General features: G+C 51.5%; 1 protein-coding gene across 3 annotated transcripts in view; it reads right to left on the bottom strand.

Annotated features, from left to right (window-relative positions):
* Positions 1 to 16,213, bottom strand: part of SETD2 (SET domain containing 2, histone lysine methyltransferase) — a 1,465,157-nt gene that overhangs the window by 154,706 nt on the left and 1,294,238 nt on the right. For all 3 annotated transcript variants that reach the window (XM_069645793.1, XM_069645791.1, XM_069645792.1), the window contains one exon: positions 7,839 to 7,898. In XM_069645793.1, coding sequence (XP_069501894.1) covers positions 7,839 to 7,898 — 60 coding nt within the window. The remainder of the gene's footprint in view (positions 1 to 7,838; positions 7,899 to 16,213) is intronic.

The following is a 16,213-nucleotide window of genomic DNA, read 5'->3' as shown; positions in this document are numbered from 1 at the left end:
ATGGTGAACGTGATTATTTATACAGTACAAAGAAAATAACAATTAATTCAAGGTAAAAAAAAAAGCATACAGAATAACAAAGTGAATAATATCAATTATTATAAGTACATCACTTGAGCGATTATAAACATTTTAGACATGAGATGCATGGTATCTTTAACATTCAAAGATGGCCGCAAGTTTTGGCTTGCTTCCTTAGAGACAGACATCCAAGATGGCTGCTTCCATGGAAGAGCTCACAAAAACGGAAGAGTTGCTAGATGGGCAGTGTGTTAGGGAGATTTATCATATGTATGCTTCATCCCCTCTCATTGTGAGAACCCCCAAGCTCTTTTTGCTGGACTTGTGGAACTTTTTTCTTTCAATCCTGATTGAGTGGAGCGTTTTTCCACTCATTTGTTTGTGTGGGCTCTGTCTTTTGGAACTCAAAAAATGTGTATTCTACCTGTACTATGGAGACTTTCTGCTCCATAGCTCATAAAGGAACTATGTTTTACTACTGCAGCCCACAGCTCCTTATGAGCAGTGTTGCTGGGGACCCTTGGAGTCCTTGTTTAAGATTATTTTTCTATATCCACAAGTATCTACAGTTCTTAAGGATCTCTCCCCCAAACTCTATAGTCAGAGATTGGCACACACCACCTTCAGTAGAGTGCCAAAGGGATACTTACAGTCCCCCTTGTCTCTGCTCCTGTGACTTTTTAGTCAAATAGACAATCTCCTAGTTATGGATGGTGGCGGTGGACGTGTTCTATGAACTGTTGTGTATTTTTTATGCTGCAGGCTATGTCCATAGCCTCGGTGGTGCACAATAAGGGCAACCAAGTACCAACCTGGGGGCTTCCTTCTTTTTTTCGCCATTACTAGCGTGGTTGTTCTTTGTTTGCCCTTTTCTACCATTCTGGCGGGGGATGGTGTGTGGTGTTGGGGTGTGTGTGTGTGTGTGTGTGTGTGTGTGTGTGTGTGTGTGTGTGTGTGTGGGGGGGGGGTTGGTGTGTGTGTGTGGGGGGGGGTTGGTGTGTGTGTGGGGGGGTTGGTGTGTGTGTGGGGGGGGTTGGTGTGTGTGTGGGGGGGGTTGGTGTGTGTGTGGGGGGGGTTGGTGTGTGTGTGGGGGGGGTTGGTGTGTGTGTGGGGGGGTTGGTGTGTGTGGGGGGGGTTGGTGTGTGTGGGGGGGTTGGTGTGTGTGGGGGGGGTTGGTGTGTGTGGGGGGGGGTTGGTGTGTGTGGGGGGGGGTTGGTGTGTGTGTGGGGGGGTTGGTGTGTGTGGGGGGGGTTGGTGTGTGTGGGGGGGGTTGGTGTGTGTGGGGGGGGTTGGTGTGTGGGGGGGGTTGGTGTGTGTGGGGGGGGTTGGTGTGTGTGGGGGGGTTGGTGTGTGTGTGGGGGGGTTGGTGTGTGTGGGGGGGGTTGGTGTGTGTGGGGGGGGTTGGTGTGTGTGGGGGGGGTTGGTGTGTGTGGGGGGTTGGTGTGTGGGGGGGGTTGGTGTGTGTGGGGGGTTGGTGTGTGGGGGGGGTTGGTGTGGGGGGGGTTGGTGTGGGGGGGGTTGGTGTGTGGGGGGGTTGGTGTGTGGGGGGGTTGGTGTGTGGGGGGGTTGGTGTGTGGGGGGGTTGGTGTGTGTGGGGGGGTTGGTGCGTGTGGGGGGGTTGGTGTGTGTGGGGGGGTTGGTGTGTGTGGGGGGGGGTTGGTGTGTGTGGGGAGGGTTGGTGTGTGTGGGGAGGGTTGGTGTGTGTGGGGAGGGTTGGTGTGTGGGGGGGGTTGGTGTGTGTGTGGGGGGGTTGGTGTGTGTGTGGGGGGGTTGGTGTGGGGGGGGGTTGGTGTGGGGGGGGTTGGTGTGTGGGGGGGTTGGTGTGTGGGGGGGTTGGTGTGTGGGGGGGTTGGTGTGTGGGGGGGTTGGTGTGTGGGGGGGGTTGGTGTGTGTGGGGGGGGTTGGTGTGTGTGGGGGGGTTGGTGTGTGGGGGGGTTGGTGTGTGTGGGGGGGGTTGGTGTGTGTGGGGGGGTTGGTGTGTGGGGGGGGGTTGGTGGGGGGGGTTGGTGGGGGGGGTTGGTGGGGGGGGGTTGGTGGGGGGGGGTTGGTGGGGGGGGGGGTTGGTGTGTGGGGGGGTTGGTGTGTGGGGGGGGTTGGTGTGTGGGGGGGGTTGGTGTGTGGGGGGGGTTGGTGTGTGGGGGGGGTTGGTGTGTGGGGGGGGTTGGTGTGTGGGGGGGGTTGGTGTGTGGGGGGGGTTGGTGTGTGGGGGGGGTTGGTGTGTGTGGGGGGGTTGGTGTGTGTGGGGGGGGTTGGTGTGTGTGGGGGGGGTTGGTGTGTGTGGGGAGGGTTGGTGTGTGTGGGGAGGGTTGGTGTGTGTGGGGAGGGTTGGTGTGTGGGGGGTGGTGTGTGGGGGGGTGGTATGTGGGGGGTGGTATGTGGGGGGGTGGTATGTGGGGGGGTGGTATGTGGGGGGGTGGTATGTGGGGGGGTGGTATGTGGGGGGGTGGTATGTGGGGGGGGTGGTATGTGGGGGGGTGGTATGTGGGGGGGTGGTATGTGCGGTGGTGGTGTGTGGGGGTGGGGGTGGGGGACGTAGGGGGTGGTGTGTGTGGGGGGATGGTGTTGGTGTGTGGGGGGATGGTGTGTAGCCTTTGGCGGGAACCAGTAGGTATCCCTGCCTAGGCTCCAGAGTGTCTGGGCAGGCAGGAAGTGGGCGAGGAGTATCCACTCCCGTCCATTGTCTGCTAGAGTGCCTGAAAAGGTCCAGCTCCCACAGGGGGTCTGGCTGTCCTGATTGGAAAACCAAACACCCCTTTCTGTAAAATGCTGAGAGAGATTGCAGAGGAGTGTGTGCTGGAACTGTATAAAAGGGGAAGCTTCTGGAGTGTAAAGCAAGTCTACCACAGGAAACAGAAGTAACCGAAGAAGATGGCCAGAGACGTCTGCAGATCCTTTGCAAGACTGGGAAATGAACACTACTGCCCTGACCCCATTTTCTATCCGACAGAGGAGCTCCAAAGAGGACGACTCCTTCCCTTAGGCTGGTGGCAACAACCAGTCCCAAGACAAACTTTGAAACAAGCTATCTCCCGAGGTCCTAGGAGCTTCCAGAGTTGCAGAACCTCAATACCAGGAGACCTGCTGCTCATTTCGAGTGCATCGTTGTGAAAAGGCAGAATCCATCCAAATCTTTGCTGAACCTCGTAAGGACACTCCAGAGATCCGATCCAACTCACCCAGACCGCCTCACCAGAGTGTGGGACCGCAGGAATCAAAGATTGACTGGGTGATCCGTGTCCTTTGTTGGCGCTGCTGCAAAAGCACCAAAACCACAGAGTGAACCAAGAAGTTGCTCAAAGTCGTGCCAGAGGTCCTCCCTTGAGACTGCTGCTGAGAGACACTGTTCATTGTCCTGCCATTCGTCACCAGACCAAAGAATCCAGAGGTTGGATCCAGAGCTGCCACATCGCAGAAAACCCAAGACAAACACTTTCTTCAAACAAAAGGTACTGTGGGGGGAAAAAGGTATTGCTAACTTGATTCCAAGAAGTCACTCTAGAGCAGGCTTGTCCAACCTTTTTGAATGTGGGGCCAAAGCATTCACTTTCTGTCACCCGGCGAGCCAAAAGGGAACACCCAAAGCAGTATATTCAAAAGCGATGGTGTGTGACCTTTGACACAATAGCATCACAGGCATAGCCATGCAGTCTCAAAGATAGCTTTTGGTGTCGGGGCAGTGATCAAAGGTTAGTTTCTTGTGATTTCTTCCAGTGTGTATGTGTTGATATTTCTCTGAAATAGTGGGGGCGACCGAGCGTAGCGAGGGAGCTATAACGATCTAGAGAGGGTATTGGGGGGGGGGGGTCCCCTTCCCCCCCAAGATTTTTTTTCCAAATATGGGACTGAAATTGTGCATTTTACAGCAGGAAAAGTGACCAAAAAGCCATAAGTTTACAATCAGTTCTAAAGGGGAACATGTACATTACATGTCACCAACAGCAGACAAGAACATTGTAGAACACAACACATTTTAATGATCAATATGTCCATAGTGTAAGACAGCACTGTCACTGATGTAACACATTGGCATACTGGTTGCGCCCAAAATATGCCTCTGTACGAACATGTCTATGCTGGCTGTTCCCAATTTAGGCCAGCATCTTCCTCTACAAAGCATGATTGATGCTGCCTGAGCATGTGTAGTGTGCCCAATACATATGCCAGCTTATCTTTGTAATACACATTCATTACTTCTGTGGTAATGAAAGTAGCATAATCCAATTCCAGGGGGCACCTGAGGCAGTAAAAGTCCTCCGCAATGGCCCGGTTTATTGGTCGGACCCAATCTTGCAGAAATAAATAAATTCATTGTGTCCACGGACCCGACAAACATTGAACAAATAAATAAATCGGGCAGTGGAGCCGACTTATGAATTTTCCGGGGGGTGCCCAAATATAGGAAGTGACATCACCAGCAGTTATATGACCGCATTTGCACGTAGTCGCTGACTTGGTGCGAGGAGGGAGGGGGGTGCAGAGCAGTGGAAACATTGGCTAGCATGTACTGCATATACTAAAGTCAAGTAAGAAGGAGGTTTAAGCCTTCCAGTTGCATTCCAGTAGGCCAATACTGCCCCTACTCCACCCCTCTATAATCATGCAAGTTGTAGTAACCCTCAATAGGCAGAGCAACACAACTAGGATGGGAGAACGAAATGCCATCCCATCCTGTGAATGTGTCAAACCTCAGAGCAAAGACTGTGCGTGTGCCTCCTACCTTGGAGCACAATCTCACTAATTTGGTGCAAATCTCGCAAGTGGGTGCTTGGGAATCCCATGCATGTGTGTGGGCTGCATACCCCGGATCACTTGCTCACTTCTTCAGTGTGAAACTCTGGCCAAGGCAGTACTGTCCCAATGGTGAGAAGTGTCGTATTTTCACATTAACTATGCTTAAGCACTTTGGGTTATTGAATAGTGCTGCTACATTCTGAGTAATTCCATCCCTTTAAATATATTAGCTCTTGTATAACCACAACAGTGTTGATTTATTCTGATGATGATGAAGATGTTAGACTTGCTCAATAGCTCTGGTTCTGGATCATTAAATGTACTTCAGATCTTCAGAGTCTCGGGAGGATAGCTAAGGGGCAACATGCTCCCCTTGGAAGCAAGACGACATGGAGCAACACAGGTTTGATCTCTTTGGGTATATTATGAGCATTATAAATAACCAATTCAAATAAATAAATCTGCTGAGAAGGGCTAGGGCCTTGTCAATAAGTGTAGCAGCTCAACTGAGAAGTGCTGATGTTGTCCCATCAAAAGTATAGCAGCCCCACTAAAATGAACTAGCATTGCCTCAACAAAAGCATAGTATTACAATTATAGAAGCCCTGTTTAGCAAGCTAACTGAGGAGTACCAGCATTGCCCCATTTCAAATATGGCAGCTCTAGTATAAAATAGATTACACAGCCCTGCTGAGAAGTGTTGTTACTGTCTCTTTAAAAATACAGAAGTCCATTAGCTCTGCACCATTAGGCCCTGCAAGTACTGTCCCATTGAATGCTATTACACTGAACAAGGTCAACACTATGGCAAGATCCATTCTGGGTTCTGTGAGATAATTTTGCATTTTGAAGAACAAATACAAAACAGACGGTTTATTTCAGCCGATTTGTGTGGTCAAAAGGCCGAATTATCACATTCTACTACCCACCCACTCTGCTAAACCCCCCAAGAAGGTGATCCCACCTCACCCCACACTCCCACCCTCTCCCACACTGTTAACTTCCTTAGAATTCAGGGGAGTTACCTCCCTCAACGCCTCCGTTCCCCGCCCATACCATTCACCCTCACCACGTACACACTCAGAAACATGAAAACAGTCTCATTTGCCCTCTCCCTGCCACCTCCCCCCGCAGATGCAATGCAAGAGGGGTGCACAGACTTACAAATACATCCAACCCAAAAAGATTTTTAGAAATTGAGGGACAGACTTGCTTTGCATCTGTGCCTCCATTTCTAAGAATCGTTTTGTGTTGGGTGTACCTCTACATCTGTGCACCCACATTGTGGCCCGCGGGCCGTATGTTGGAAACCTTGCTCTAGAGCATTGGAGTGCACGTGGAGGTGCCTAGGGCAACCCCCTCTTACCTCTGACCCAAGCCGCTGCTTGTGTCCCATTCTCAAATCCATTTTTAGGTCTTTTGTTAGTTGCTAACTTGCTGCTTCAATAACTTTAGACACAAAGAAATCTGCAAGAACTCTTCACAATTTGCTGTTTGTCAAGACTTCAAGCCCTCTCCAAACTGCCTCTAGCTAGAATTGTGTTTTTGGACTTCAGACTTGCCAGGTGAAGAAACCGTCTCTAGAACCTTGAACTAAACTCATGTTGCACTATCCACTTATTTTCCTCCTTTTAAGTGGCTTTTCTATATGTGTTTGCGGAGTAAATGCATTACTGCATAACCTGTTGAAAACCGCAAGAGTGCGCAATAACCAATAATACAATAACATTGTCTTTTCCCTTTCTAATGTTGCTACAAATGTAACCTATATCTTTTATATAAATATGTTGAAGTGCTGTGTTGTGTTGTGCCTGTCTAGCTAAGATTCAGTGTACTTACCTACAACTCGCATCCACCTCTTAAAATAAGACTGACTACTCTGCCACACTACCAAGGTCCTGAGCTAGTACAGACCGATACGAAGAATTGGATCTACAAACCACTGGGATAGCTTATTAAAGTCTCACTGCCAGCAGGACTTTAGGAAAACTCCCGTAACGGGCAGGAATGGGTGGAATTAGTTGTGAGGATTACATAGTCTAGGGGCAGGGAACAGGTGGGATTACAGCTGTGTAACCCTCCTCAAATGTCATCTCCATTGGAAAAGCATTACAGACCCTCATTCAAAGCCCATATTTGAAGCTCTTATGTTAATCACACTACTTTGGGATTTAAAGGGAGCGCTTTCAGTGCCACCTAATAGCCCAAACTAAAAATAATGATGGGCCTACAAATATGCAACACAGGAAGGTTTTCATAGATTTTCTAGTATAACAACCTGTCCCAAAAAGACACTACATTCATGTGAAATCAAGCAAATTGTGTGCAGGTGGCTCTGGTACAAATTGTATAGTATACATATCCTATATGTTCTCCAGGATTCTTGCTGTGAATACTTAAAAACAAATAAAGAGGTACTTGAACGTTTCCTTAAGCCAAAAGACATGTTTCTATGTATGCTGAGCCCACAGCTGCACTCATTTGCACTAGGATAGCTAGTGGTGTACCCACTGACCAAACATTACACACAGCGACACAAAATAGACTGAATGGGTCCATGCTCCTTGGCGATTTATTGCGCACTCAATCACTATACCCTGAACATAGGCCCTACACCATCCCAAACAGGCACTATTTTTTGGTGATTTGTAAGGCAATTACATTGGCTAGGGGCAGGGAATAGGAGGAATTACCACTGTGTATCCCCTCCTCAAATGTCATCTCAATTGGAAAAGCATTACAGACCCTCATTCAAAGCCCATGTTTGAAGCTCTTATGTTAATGACAATAGTTATGGCTTTTAAGGTAGCGCTGTCAGCGCCACCCAATAATAGCCCAAAATAAAAAGGGACAAAATGGCAGGGGGCTCCAACTGAAATAATGGAAACAGTGTTAGTCCTTATAGTGCATATGCCTCTATGTATTATTGTGCTTCCTGTTCATTGCTAGCTCATTTGCTGTACAGGGAATAGTTCCTAAAGTCCCATAGGACAATGCAGGATATTACAAAATCTTGCAATTTATGAAGAGTGTTTGTATCATGAATATTACCAATGCACACATGGGCTCATGCAAACTAAACAAACCTTGTAAGCTGTTGGTGAACCATCCATGCTTCCATCTTGTGACATAGACATTGACTGATCCTGGGGAATATAAAGAATAAAAGTGAAAGGTCCACCTCAGAAATCTCTATTAATTAGCAACTTTTCAAGAATAATTCATTCACTACAGAATCATGGTATGGTAGAACTGCAGCCTCGGGCCAGGTTGAATATTTTGTGTCCATCCCCTCAACTTTTCCCTTGTTTTCCCTTGCCCCCCCCCCCATCCTGCTCACACTGTTACCTTGACCCTTTACAGCTCCTTCTCCCATTCCCCTTTTTAAAGTGCTGCAAATCAAGCTAATGGGTCCATACACGGTGCAGTACAAAACAACTAAATAAATGAGGACACCATGACATTTCACAAGTGATTACGGGTCAACTTCCACATATTAGCCATTCTGGAAAAAAGGAAAAACCCTTATTTTTGTAAGTTTCATGGACCAGGAATTCCCTTTTCACTTCTGCTTGGTACTCTTTTGTTCTTTTTACTGTTGTATCCAAGTTGATCTTTTTTATTTGTACAATCTGGTAGTCAAGATTTTCTTTTTGCTGCTTTGCTCCCATAAGCTTCTATGGGACACCCTTTCTTTTTGCTTGGACTCCTGACCTGATTTTTTGAATGCAAGTAAAGCCTTGTGCTTTACTTTGCTTGTCCTTTCGCTCATTCTTAAGGGGAAACTTTCTTAAGGGGAAACTTATCAATTCCCAAGAATATCAGTGCAGAGAGACTACATCTCTTTGTGAATTTCTTGTATGCTTACAATTGCACACATCACCTTAAAGTGAAGTAGGGTTACGATACTTTGTATCCTTATAACTTCTACGGTGATGGGTTTTTGTTACATTTACAAAATGACTAGAAGGAGCTGTTGGCAGTAGTTGTTATTCACACTGGGACCTTCTGTGTTCTCTCCCCACCTGTCACCTCACCCTGGTGCGGTGCAGTGCAAATAACTTGGAAACGGTGCATCCTAGGGCCTTGAAACGTGGTTATTAGAGGTCACATGGGGAACTTAGAGTTTGGTTGCTCGTGTTGAGATGCTTAAAATGAGCTTTGTCCAGTCCTTCTATGACCACATTGATGTTGCACTGATTTTCAGACAATCGTCTGATGTGTGAAGGGGCTGAAATCCAGGGAAAGGGGTGGAGTGTCCAAATATCTTGTATCCAGTAATGTTCGAGGGGTCCTAAATGGGTAACTATGCAAAATGTGGTGCAGATTGGTGGAAAGGTGTGGGATTGTATAAGGAACAAACTAACAGATTTTCTGCTTTATGTATATAGAGATAAGAACTAACTTCAGGAACAGAGTGATAAAAGGTCTGCTCTGTTTCTGTGTAGATGAGATGAAGCAGTCTTGATTTCTGCAATCTTCAGATGGGCCTGGGAGGCACCCACACGTGGGCCCCCACAGTGAGTTAGAGGGAGAAGACTCTAGGCCATGGGCTCATGTTCAGACCACCCAGCAGCAATGTACAAATTTGAATAACAGATTCTGTGGCACTCAATAGAAAGTGGCTCCACTGCGGCCCATACATCATTTGTCTGTTACAATCCTCAGTAGCTTATCATAACGTCTACTTGCCAAGGAAGTAAAGGTCCATATCTTTTTAGAGTTATTCCTAAATTACATTCTGTAAGAATGCTTCCCCTGTGTTCCGGTGAATTTCTTTATCAATGATGAGTTCACAAAAGGAACAAGTTACTTACCTGTAACTGTTGTTCTCCAGCATGGGTCTGGCATGGATTCACATGCTCATGAATATTCCCCGTCGTCAGGCTGGGAATCCTCGGTAAAGAAAAAATCAGTATCAGTTTCGTTTCTGAATTGTCTTTCGTAGTAGTAACCAATCACTGATCTCTGCGTCATACTGACCACAGCCAATGACTGCCCTCTACCTAAGCCCCGTCTCTGGCAGCCATCTTCAGATTTGGTAGCAAGTGAAGTGGCAGTATGACCAAGTGAAGAGCCGCAGAGGGGTAGGCGGGAGAGTTCGCATGTGAATCCATGCCAGACCCATGCTGGAGAACAACAGTTACAGGTAAGTAACTTGTTCCTTCTCCAGCATGGGGTCTGGCATGGATTCACATGCTCATGAATAAAGAATACATAGCAGTACACACATGCACAACCACGGGAGGTGGCAAAGGCTCAACATTAAGCATTACATCAAACTCAACATTAAGCAATTCTGACCTCCTCACCAGGCTCACCTTAGGCGAACAGATTGCGCAGCTCTGCTTGGCCGACCCTGGACTCCTCCCTGGAATCCCGATCGACGCAGTAGAATTTCGTGAAGGTGTGCGTCGACCTCCACGTAGCAGCCCTGCAGATGTCCAGCAAGGGCACACCAGATAGGAACGCCGTGGTAGCTGCGATCGCTCTGGTGGAATGGGCTCTCGGACGGCCAGGCAGCGGTCGGTTTGCCAACCGATGACAGTACATGATACAGCCGGAGAGCCATCTGGAAATGGAGGCCTTTGAGAGAGCCTTCCCCTGATTGACAGGTCCAAAGTTCACAAAAAGTTGTGACGTCTTCCGAAAACACTTTGTGCGGTCCACGTAAAACTTCAGCGCTCTAGCCACATCCAGTGAGTGCAAAGTCCTTTAGGCTGGCGACAAAGGCGACGGGAAGAAAACAGGCAACACCAAGGGTTTGTTGAGGTGGAAGTCCGACGGCACCTTGGGCATGAAGGAGGGGTGCGTCCTGAGCACTACCCTCGTGTCGTGAAAAGTCAAGTACGGGGGCTTGCAGGAAAGGGCCTGGTTCTCTCCCACCCTTCGTGCGGAGGTGATGGCCACAAGAAACGCTGTTTTCCACGACAAGAACTTCAACGGAGCCGAGTGCAGAGGCTCGAACGGAGGTCCCATGAGCTTGGTCAGCACCACGTTGAGCTCCCACGCCGGGGCCGGAGCCTTCACCGGCGGGAACGATCTGAACAGTCCCTTCATGAATTCTTCCACCAGACGATGAGACCACAAAGACGTCCGCCCCGTGGTTCTGGTGTATCGGGAGATCGCAGCAAGATGAATCTTGATGGACGCGTGCGCCAGTCCAGCCTTGGCCAGCGTCAGAAGGTACGGCAGTACCTGGGGAGCCGTAATCCGTAGAGGGTTAATCTTCTGTGCGTGGCACCAGACAGAGAACCTCTTCCATTTGTGTCCATAGCATTTAAGAGTTGAGGACGCCCTGGCCTTTGCAAGAACCTCTCTGCAGTCGGCCGGTATGTCGTATCCTCCAAACTCTAACGCTGCAGGAGCCAGGCCTGCAAGTTCAGCGACTTCGGGTCGTGATGGAGGATGGCGCCTCCTTCCCTGGAGAGAAGATCCGCGTCCACTGGCAGCTTGATTGACGGGGACGCTGACAAGTCCAGAAGGTCCGGGAACCATATCTGCCTCGGCCACGCAGGTGCGACGAGAATCATCCTGCACCGTGACCTCTAGAGCTGGTTGATGAGCCGGATCAGCAATGGCAATGGAGGGAACGCGTATAGAAACAGGCCCTCCCAGGGGAACGAGAAAGCATCGCCCATGCTCCTTGGCTGGGGGAACCTGCTGGCGAACCTCCGGCACTTGGAGTTTGTCGCCGTCGCGAACAGGTCGATCTGGGGTGTGCCCCACCGTCGGAAGAGGCGGTCCACTAGATCCTGTCGTAGTTCCCACTCGTGGCACGAGCGCAGCTCTCTGCTGAGCGAGTCCCTGCCAGATGAAACGGCACCAGAAACATCCCTTAGGCGACGGCCCAATGCCACCAATCCTGCGCCTCCTTGGACAGGGCTGGGGACCTGGTTCCGCCCTGCTTCCTGATGTAGAACATGGTGGTGGTGTTGTCGGTGAAGATCACCACCTTGCCCTTGAGGGAAGGAAGAAAGGACCTGAGGGCCCAAAACACTGCACGGAGCTCCAGGACGTTGATATGGAGGGACTTCTCCGTCGGAAGCCAAAGGCCTCTTGCGTGCAGATTTTCGGTGTGCGCTCTCCACCCTTCCAGGGAGGCATCCGAGGTCACTGTCTCCTGGTGGCCGGGCGTCTGGAAGTCCATGCCCGCCGTCAGATGCGCGCGGGTGCCCCACCACCGGACCGCTCGTCGGAAACTCTCGTCGAGTGTGATCCTTTCCTCGAAGCTGCCCGTCGTCTGGATCCAGCGCGCGTCCAGGAACTCCTGCAACGGGCGCATCCGGAGCCTGCACAGGCGGATGAGATAAATGCAAGAAGACGTCATTCCGAGGAGGGACTTGATGGACCTCACCTTGGCCGCGTCCGCAACCAGCATCCGCTGCACCTTGCCCAAGATGGCCCTCGTCCTTTCCTCCGAAGGAGAGGCCAGAAGCGACACTGTGTCGAGCTTCGCTCCCAGAAACAGTGAGTCTTGCGCGGGCACCAGGTGGGACGTGGCGTAGTTTATGGAGAATCCCAGGTCCGTGAGTAGTTGGACGGTCCTTGCCGTGTGCTCCACAGCAAGCTCCTTCGTCTTTGCTCGGATGAGCCAGTCGTCCAGGTAGGGGTAGACGTGGATCCCCTCTCGGCGCAGCTGCGCCGCCACCGGTGCGAGGCACTTGGTGAACACCCTGGGTGCCGACCTCAAAACGAAGGTAAGGGCTCTGAACTGGTAGTGACGCCCTTGGACCACGAACCTGAGAAACCTTCGGTGTCCCTTTAGGATGGGAATATGGAAGTAGGCATCCTCCAAATCCAAAGACGACAGGAAATCGCCCTCCTCCAGTTGACCCAGGACGTGTTGGAGGCTGACCATCCGGAACTTCTGTGCCTTGATGAATTTGTTCAGTCGTCGTAGGTCCAGGATGGGACGCCATCCTCCCGTCTTCTTCTTCACGAGGAAGTATCTTCAGTAAACTCCGGAGCCCCGAAGCCTCTTTGGGACGAGCTCGATGGCGCCCTTCTTGAGCATCGCCTTTACCTCCAAGAGAAGTTGAGGGACGTGATGTTCTTTCCTGGCCACAGGGGGGACGCGCGGGCACCTCTTTAGAAACTCGAGCGCGTGACCCTGAGCTAGGGCGTCCAGCACCCAACTGTCGGTGGAGATGGACTCCCACACGCTGACTAAGCTCGCCAGCCGGCCTCCCACCGGGGTGCTTCGGTGGGGGCCCGACCCCACGGCCGGTTCAGTCCTGCTTCGACGAGGCTTTGCCGCCTTGTCCTCCTTGGCGACGACGGCGGGGTCTGCCTGACTTGCCTCGTCCCCTGTAAGCTTCTTGTGACGACGAACGGGCTGCTTGACGGTAGGTGGAAAATCCGCCGCTGGAACCTTTGGAGGCACCCTGTTTGCCTCCGCCGCTCCGAAAGGGCGGCCGCCGTTGCTGGAGAACCCCAAGAGCCCGGGCCGTCTCCGTGTCCGCCTTGATGGCTTGAAGGGAATCGTCCACTGTTTTCCCAAACAGGTTGTTTCAAGACTCTGGTCTGCACGTCCTGACGGAAGTCAGTAGCCTTGAGCCATCCACGCCGCCTATGGCACACGCTGTTGCCCAACTGGCGAAATCCAGAGTCAGCGATGTCCGTCGCAATCGTAATGGCGTGGTCCGACGCCACCTCTCCTTCCTGCAAGATCTCTAGGGCTTCCGCCCTCTTTTCTGGTAGGAAGTCCAGCAGGGGGGCCAGTTTGTACCACAACTCCCTGTCGTAGCGGGCTACGATAGCCAAGGCGTTGACCGCCTTAATCGTCGTCGCTGCCGACGAGATGACTCTGCGTCCCATCGTGTCTAATTTCTTTCCCTCGCCGTCCGGCGGGGAGGTAGACGTAGAGGCCGCGCCCCCCCGCTTTCTTCCTGGCCGCCGCGGAGACGACCGAGTCCGGGGTCGGCTGTGCCCGAAGGCACAAGGGGGCCGCGTCCGGGACCCGGTACTTCTTCTCGTACCGATCCCTTCTAGCCGGCGTCATGGATGGGTTCTTGAGGAGGGCGAGGCCCTCATCCCAAATATCGTCCAGTAGAGGTACAGCGAGGACCGTCTTCCTCTTGGCCTCGCGCCGTTGATAATGGAAACCTTCCTTCTTCTCTTCCAGGCAGAGCTGTAAAAGCTCGGATGCCCTGGCGATCATGGAGTGAAACAATCCAATCTCGTGGGCGGGGAAGCCCGGGTGGGAGGTGACGACAGGAGATCCTCGTCGTAAACCTCGTCGTCTGTACCCGTTGCGGCCGTGTCAGTCCCCGTATCATCCCCACGTGTCGTGGACGGGGAGGAGGGCTGAACAGGGCGCGATGGCTGAAAAGGAGGTGGAGGATGAATCCTTCTTCTCTTAGGGGGAGGGAGCGGTTCCTCCGTTGGTGGTAACGGCAGTCTCGTCCTTATCTCCGAGCATAAGGACTGTATAGCCAACAAAATGGCCGCCGAGTTGTCTTGCGGCACTGGTTGAGGGGAGTCCGACGGGAGGTCAGGAGCCCCGTCGGCACCCTCGACGTTCTCGTCGTCTCCTACGTCGGGGTCCCTCCCGACGGGCAGGTCTTCTTCCACGCCAACGCCGTGGCTTAAGACTTCGATCAGCTCTTCCTCAGAGGTTGAGGCCGAATCCACGACGACCACCTGCCCCCCCCCTTTTTCTTCTCCGTCGGAGGTTTCACGGGGGTCCTGTCGATGGGCATGAAAGAGGACTCCCCTCTGTGGTGGCAGGGAGACTCTGGGCCCTGAGGTCGCCACCACTGGTGTAGCCTCCACAGGCTGAGCCAGGGCCGCCGCGACTGTTTCGATAGAGGCCTTGGCCGGATGGATTAAGGCTTTCACCACCTTAGGTGCACTCACCGCCTTCTCCTTGGGGCCTTCGAGCTCGACCAGGGTCTCTCCAGGAGCTTCGTTGGGTGCTCGGCCTTCCTCTTACCCGAGCCAGAGCGTTGGCTCGTGGTTGATGGCGCCGGGGAGGATGCGCCCTGCCTGGCGCCCATAGAGCCCGACCGTTCAGCGCTCCCGGTGCCAGCGGACTCGCGGTGCTTGGCCATCTGTTGGACCCCGGTCGCTGGGGCGCCCTCAAAGGTCTTAGAAGACCGCTCGGACTTCTTCTCGCCTGACGGGCTCTTTCCTTCCAGCCAGTTGGCGAGACGTTGATGGCGGTCCTTCATGGTCCGCTCCGACATATTGCCGCAAAACGCACAGTCCTTCTTCACGTGCGTCTTGTCCTCATGTAGGCAGTAAAGACAAAGGGAGTGTTCGTCCTCCTTAAAGACATTCTGAAGCTGGCATCCAGGGCAGACCCTGAACAGCTTTCCGGGCGTCGAGCTTCCCTTCTCCTGGGCCATGTCCGAGATGGGCCTGAGAAACTTCTGGAGTCCTCCAAAAGCGTGGTTCGACGAAATCTTCACCCTTGAGGGGCGTAGACGAATCCGACACGGGTCCCTGTTGATCGGCTGAAGAAACGGTGGAGCTTGAGGCTCTTTTGACCGAGAGCAATAGCACGAGCATCCCAACACTTGCACGTGCGGTAAAAATCTGAAGATGGCTGCCAGAGGCGGGGCTTAGGTAGAGGGCAGTCATTGGCTGTGGTCAGTATGACGCAGAGATCAGTGTTTGGTTACTACTACGAAAGACAGATCAGAAACGAAACTGATACTGATTTTTTCTTTACCGAGGATTCCCAGCCTGACGACGGGGAATATTCATGAGCATGTGAATCCATGCCAGACCCCATGCTGGAGAAAGAGTTTAATAGTATCCGAAGTAGCAGCCATGGATATTACGATATGGTGTATATAGAAAGGGCTGTCGGATTGTTTGTGGTTCTCAATTTTGGGCACTGTTTGGAAAACACACTCCAGTATTCATTGTTAGACTACAAACTAAATGGGGGTTTCAGAGGTGGGCCTCCACTTTACTTCATTTATATTGCGCTATCCAAAACAGGCTCGGGCGGCATAGAGGCGCATACGATGGTACTTAAAAATACAAACAATAGGCAACACATAAAGGGGTCCTCAAATACCTGTAAGACTGCCCGATGGGGGACTACTTAAAAAGTTACGTTTTTTTTTTGTTTAAATGTATCCAGAGATTTTTCCCTTCTGAGCGCCAGCGGGATTGAATTTCATAGTCAGGACTCTGCTGTGGGGAAGGCACACTTATTGTTTTTTTGCCATTTTAGCTCTGGTTACCATAAGCAAGTTCAAATTATCAGAGCTCAGATTTTTAACCACAGGCTTCTTGGTGATCCTTTCTGTGAGATACTGTGGATTCGATCCCTCGAGACATTTGTGGATTATAGGGAGCATACGGAAGTGGTTCCTGGCTTCCACTGGAAGCCAGTGTAGACTCCCCCCTCAGCCGCAGAGATGTGATCCTGTTTTTTGAGTCCAACAATTGCACGGACAGCATCATTCTGAATAACCTGTAGTCTGGCGATTTCGCCTTTATT

The sequence above is a fragment of the Ambystoma mexicanum genome, chromosome 2p (genome assembly GCF_040938575.1).
Source record: "Ambystoma mexicanum isolate Mex_15411 chromosome 2p, UKY_AmexF1_1, whole genome shotgun sequence".
Lineage (NCBI taxonomy): Eukaryota > Metazoa > Chordata > Amphibia > Caudata > Ambystomatidae > Ambystoma > Ambystoma mexicanum.
This window is presented reverse-complemented; position numbering and strand designations above follow the sequence as displayed.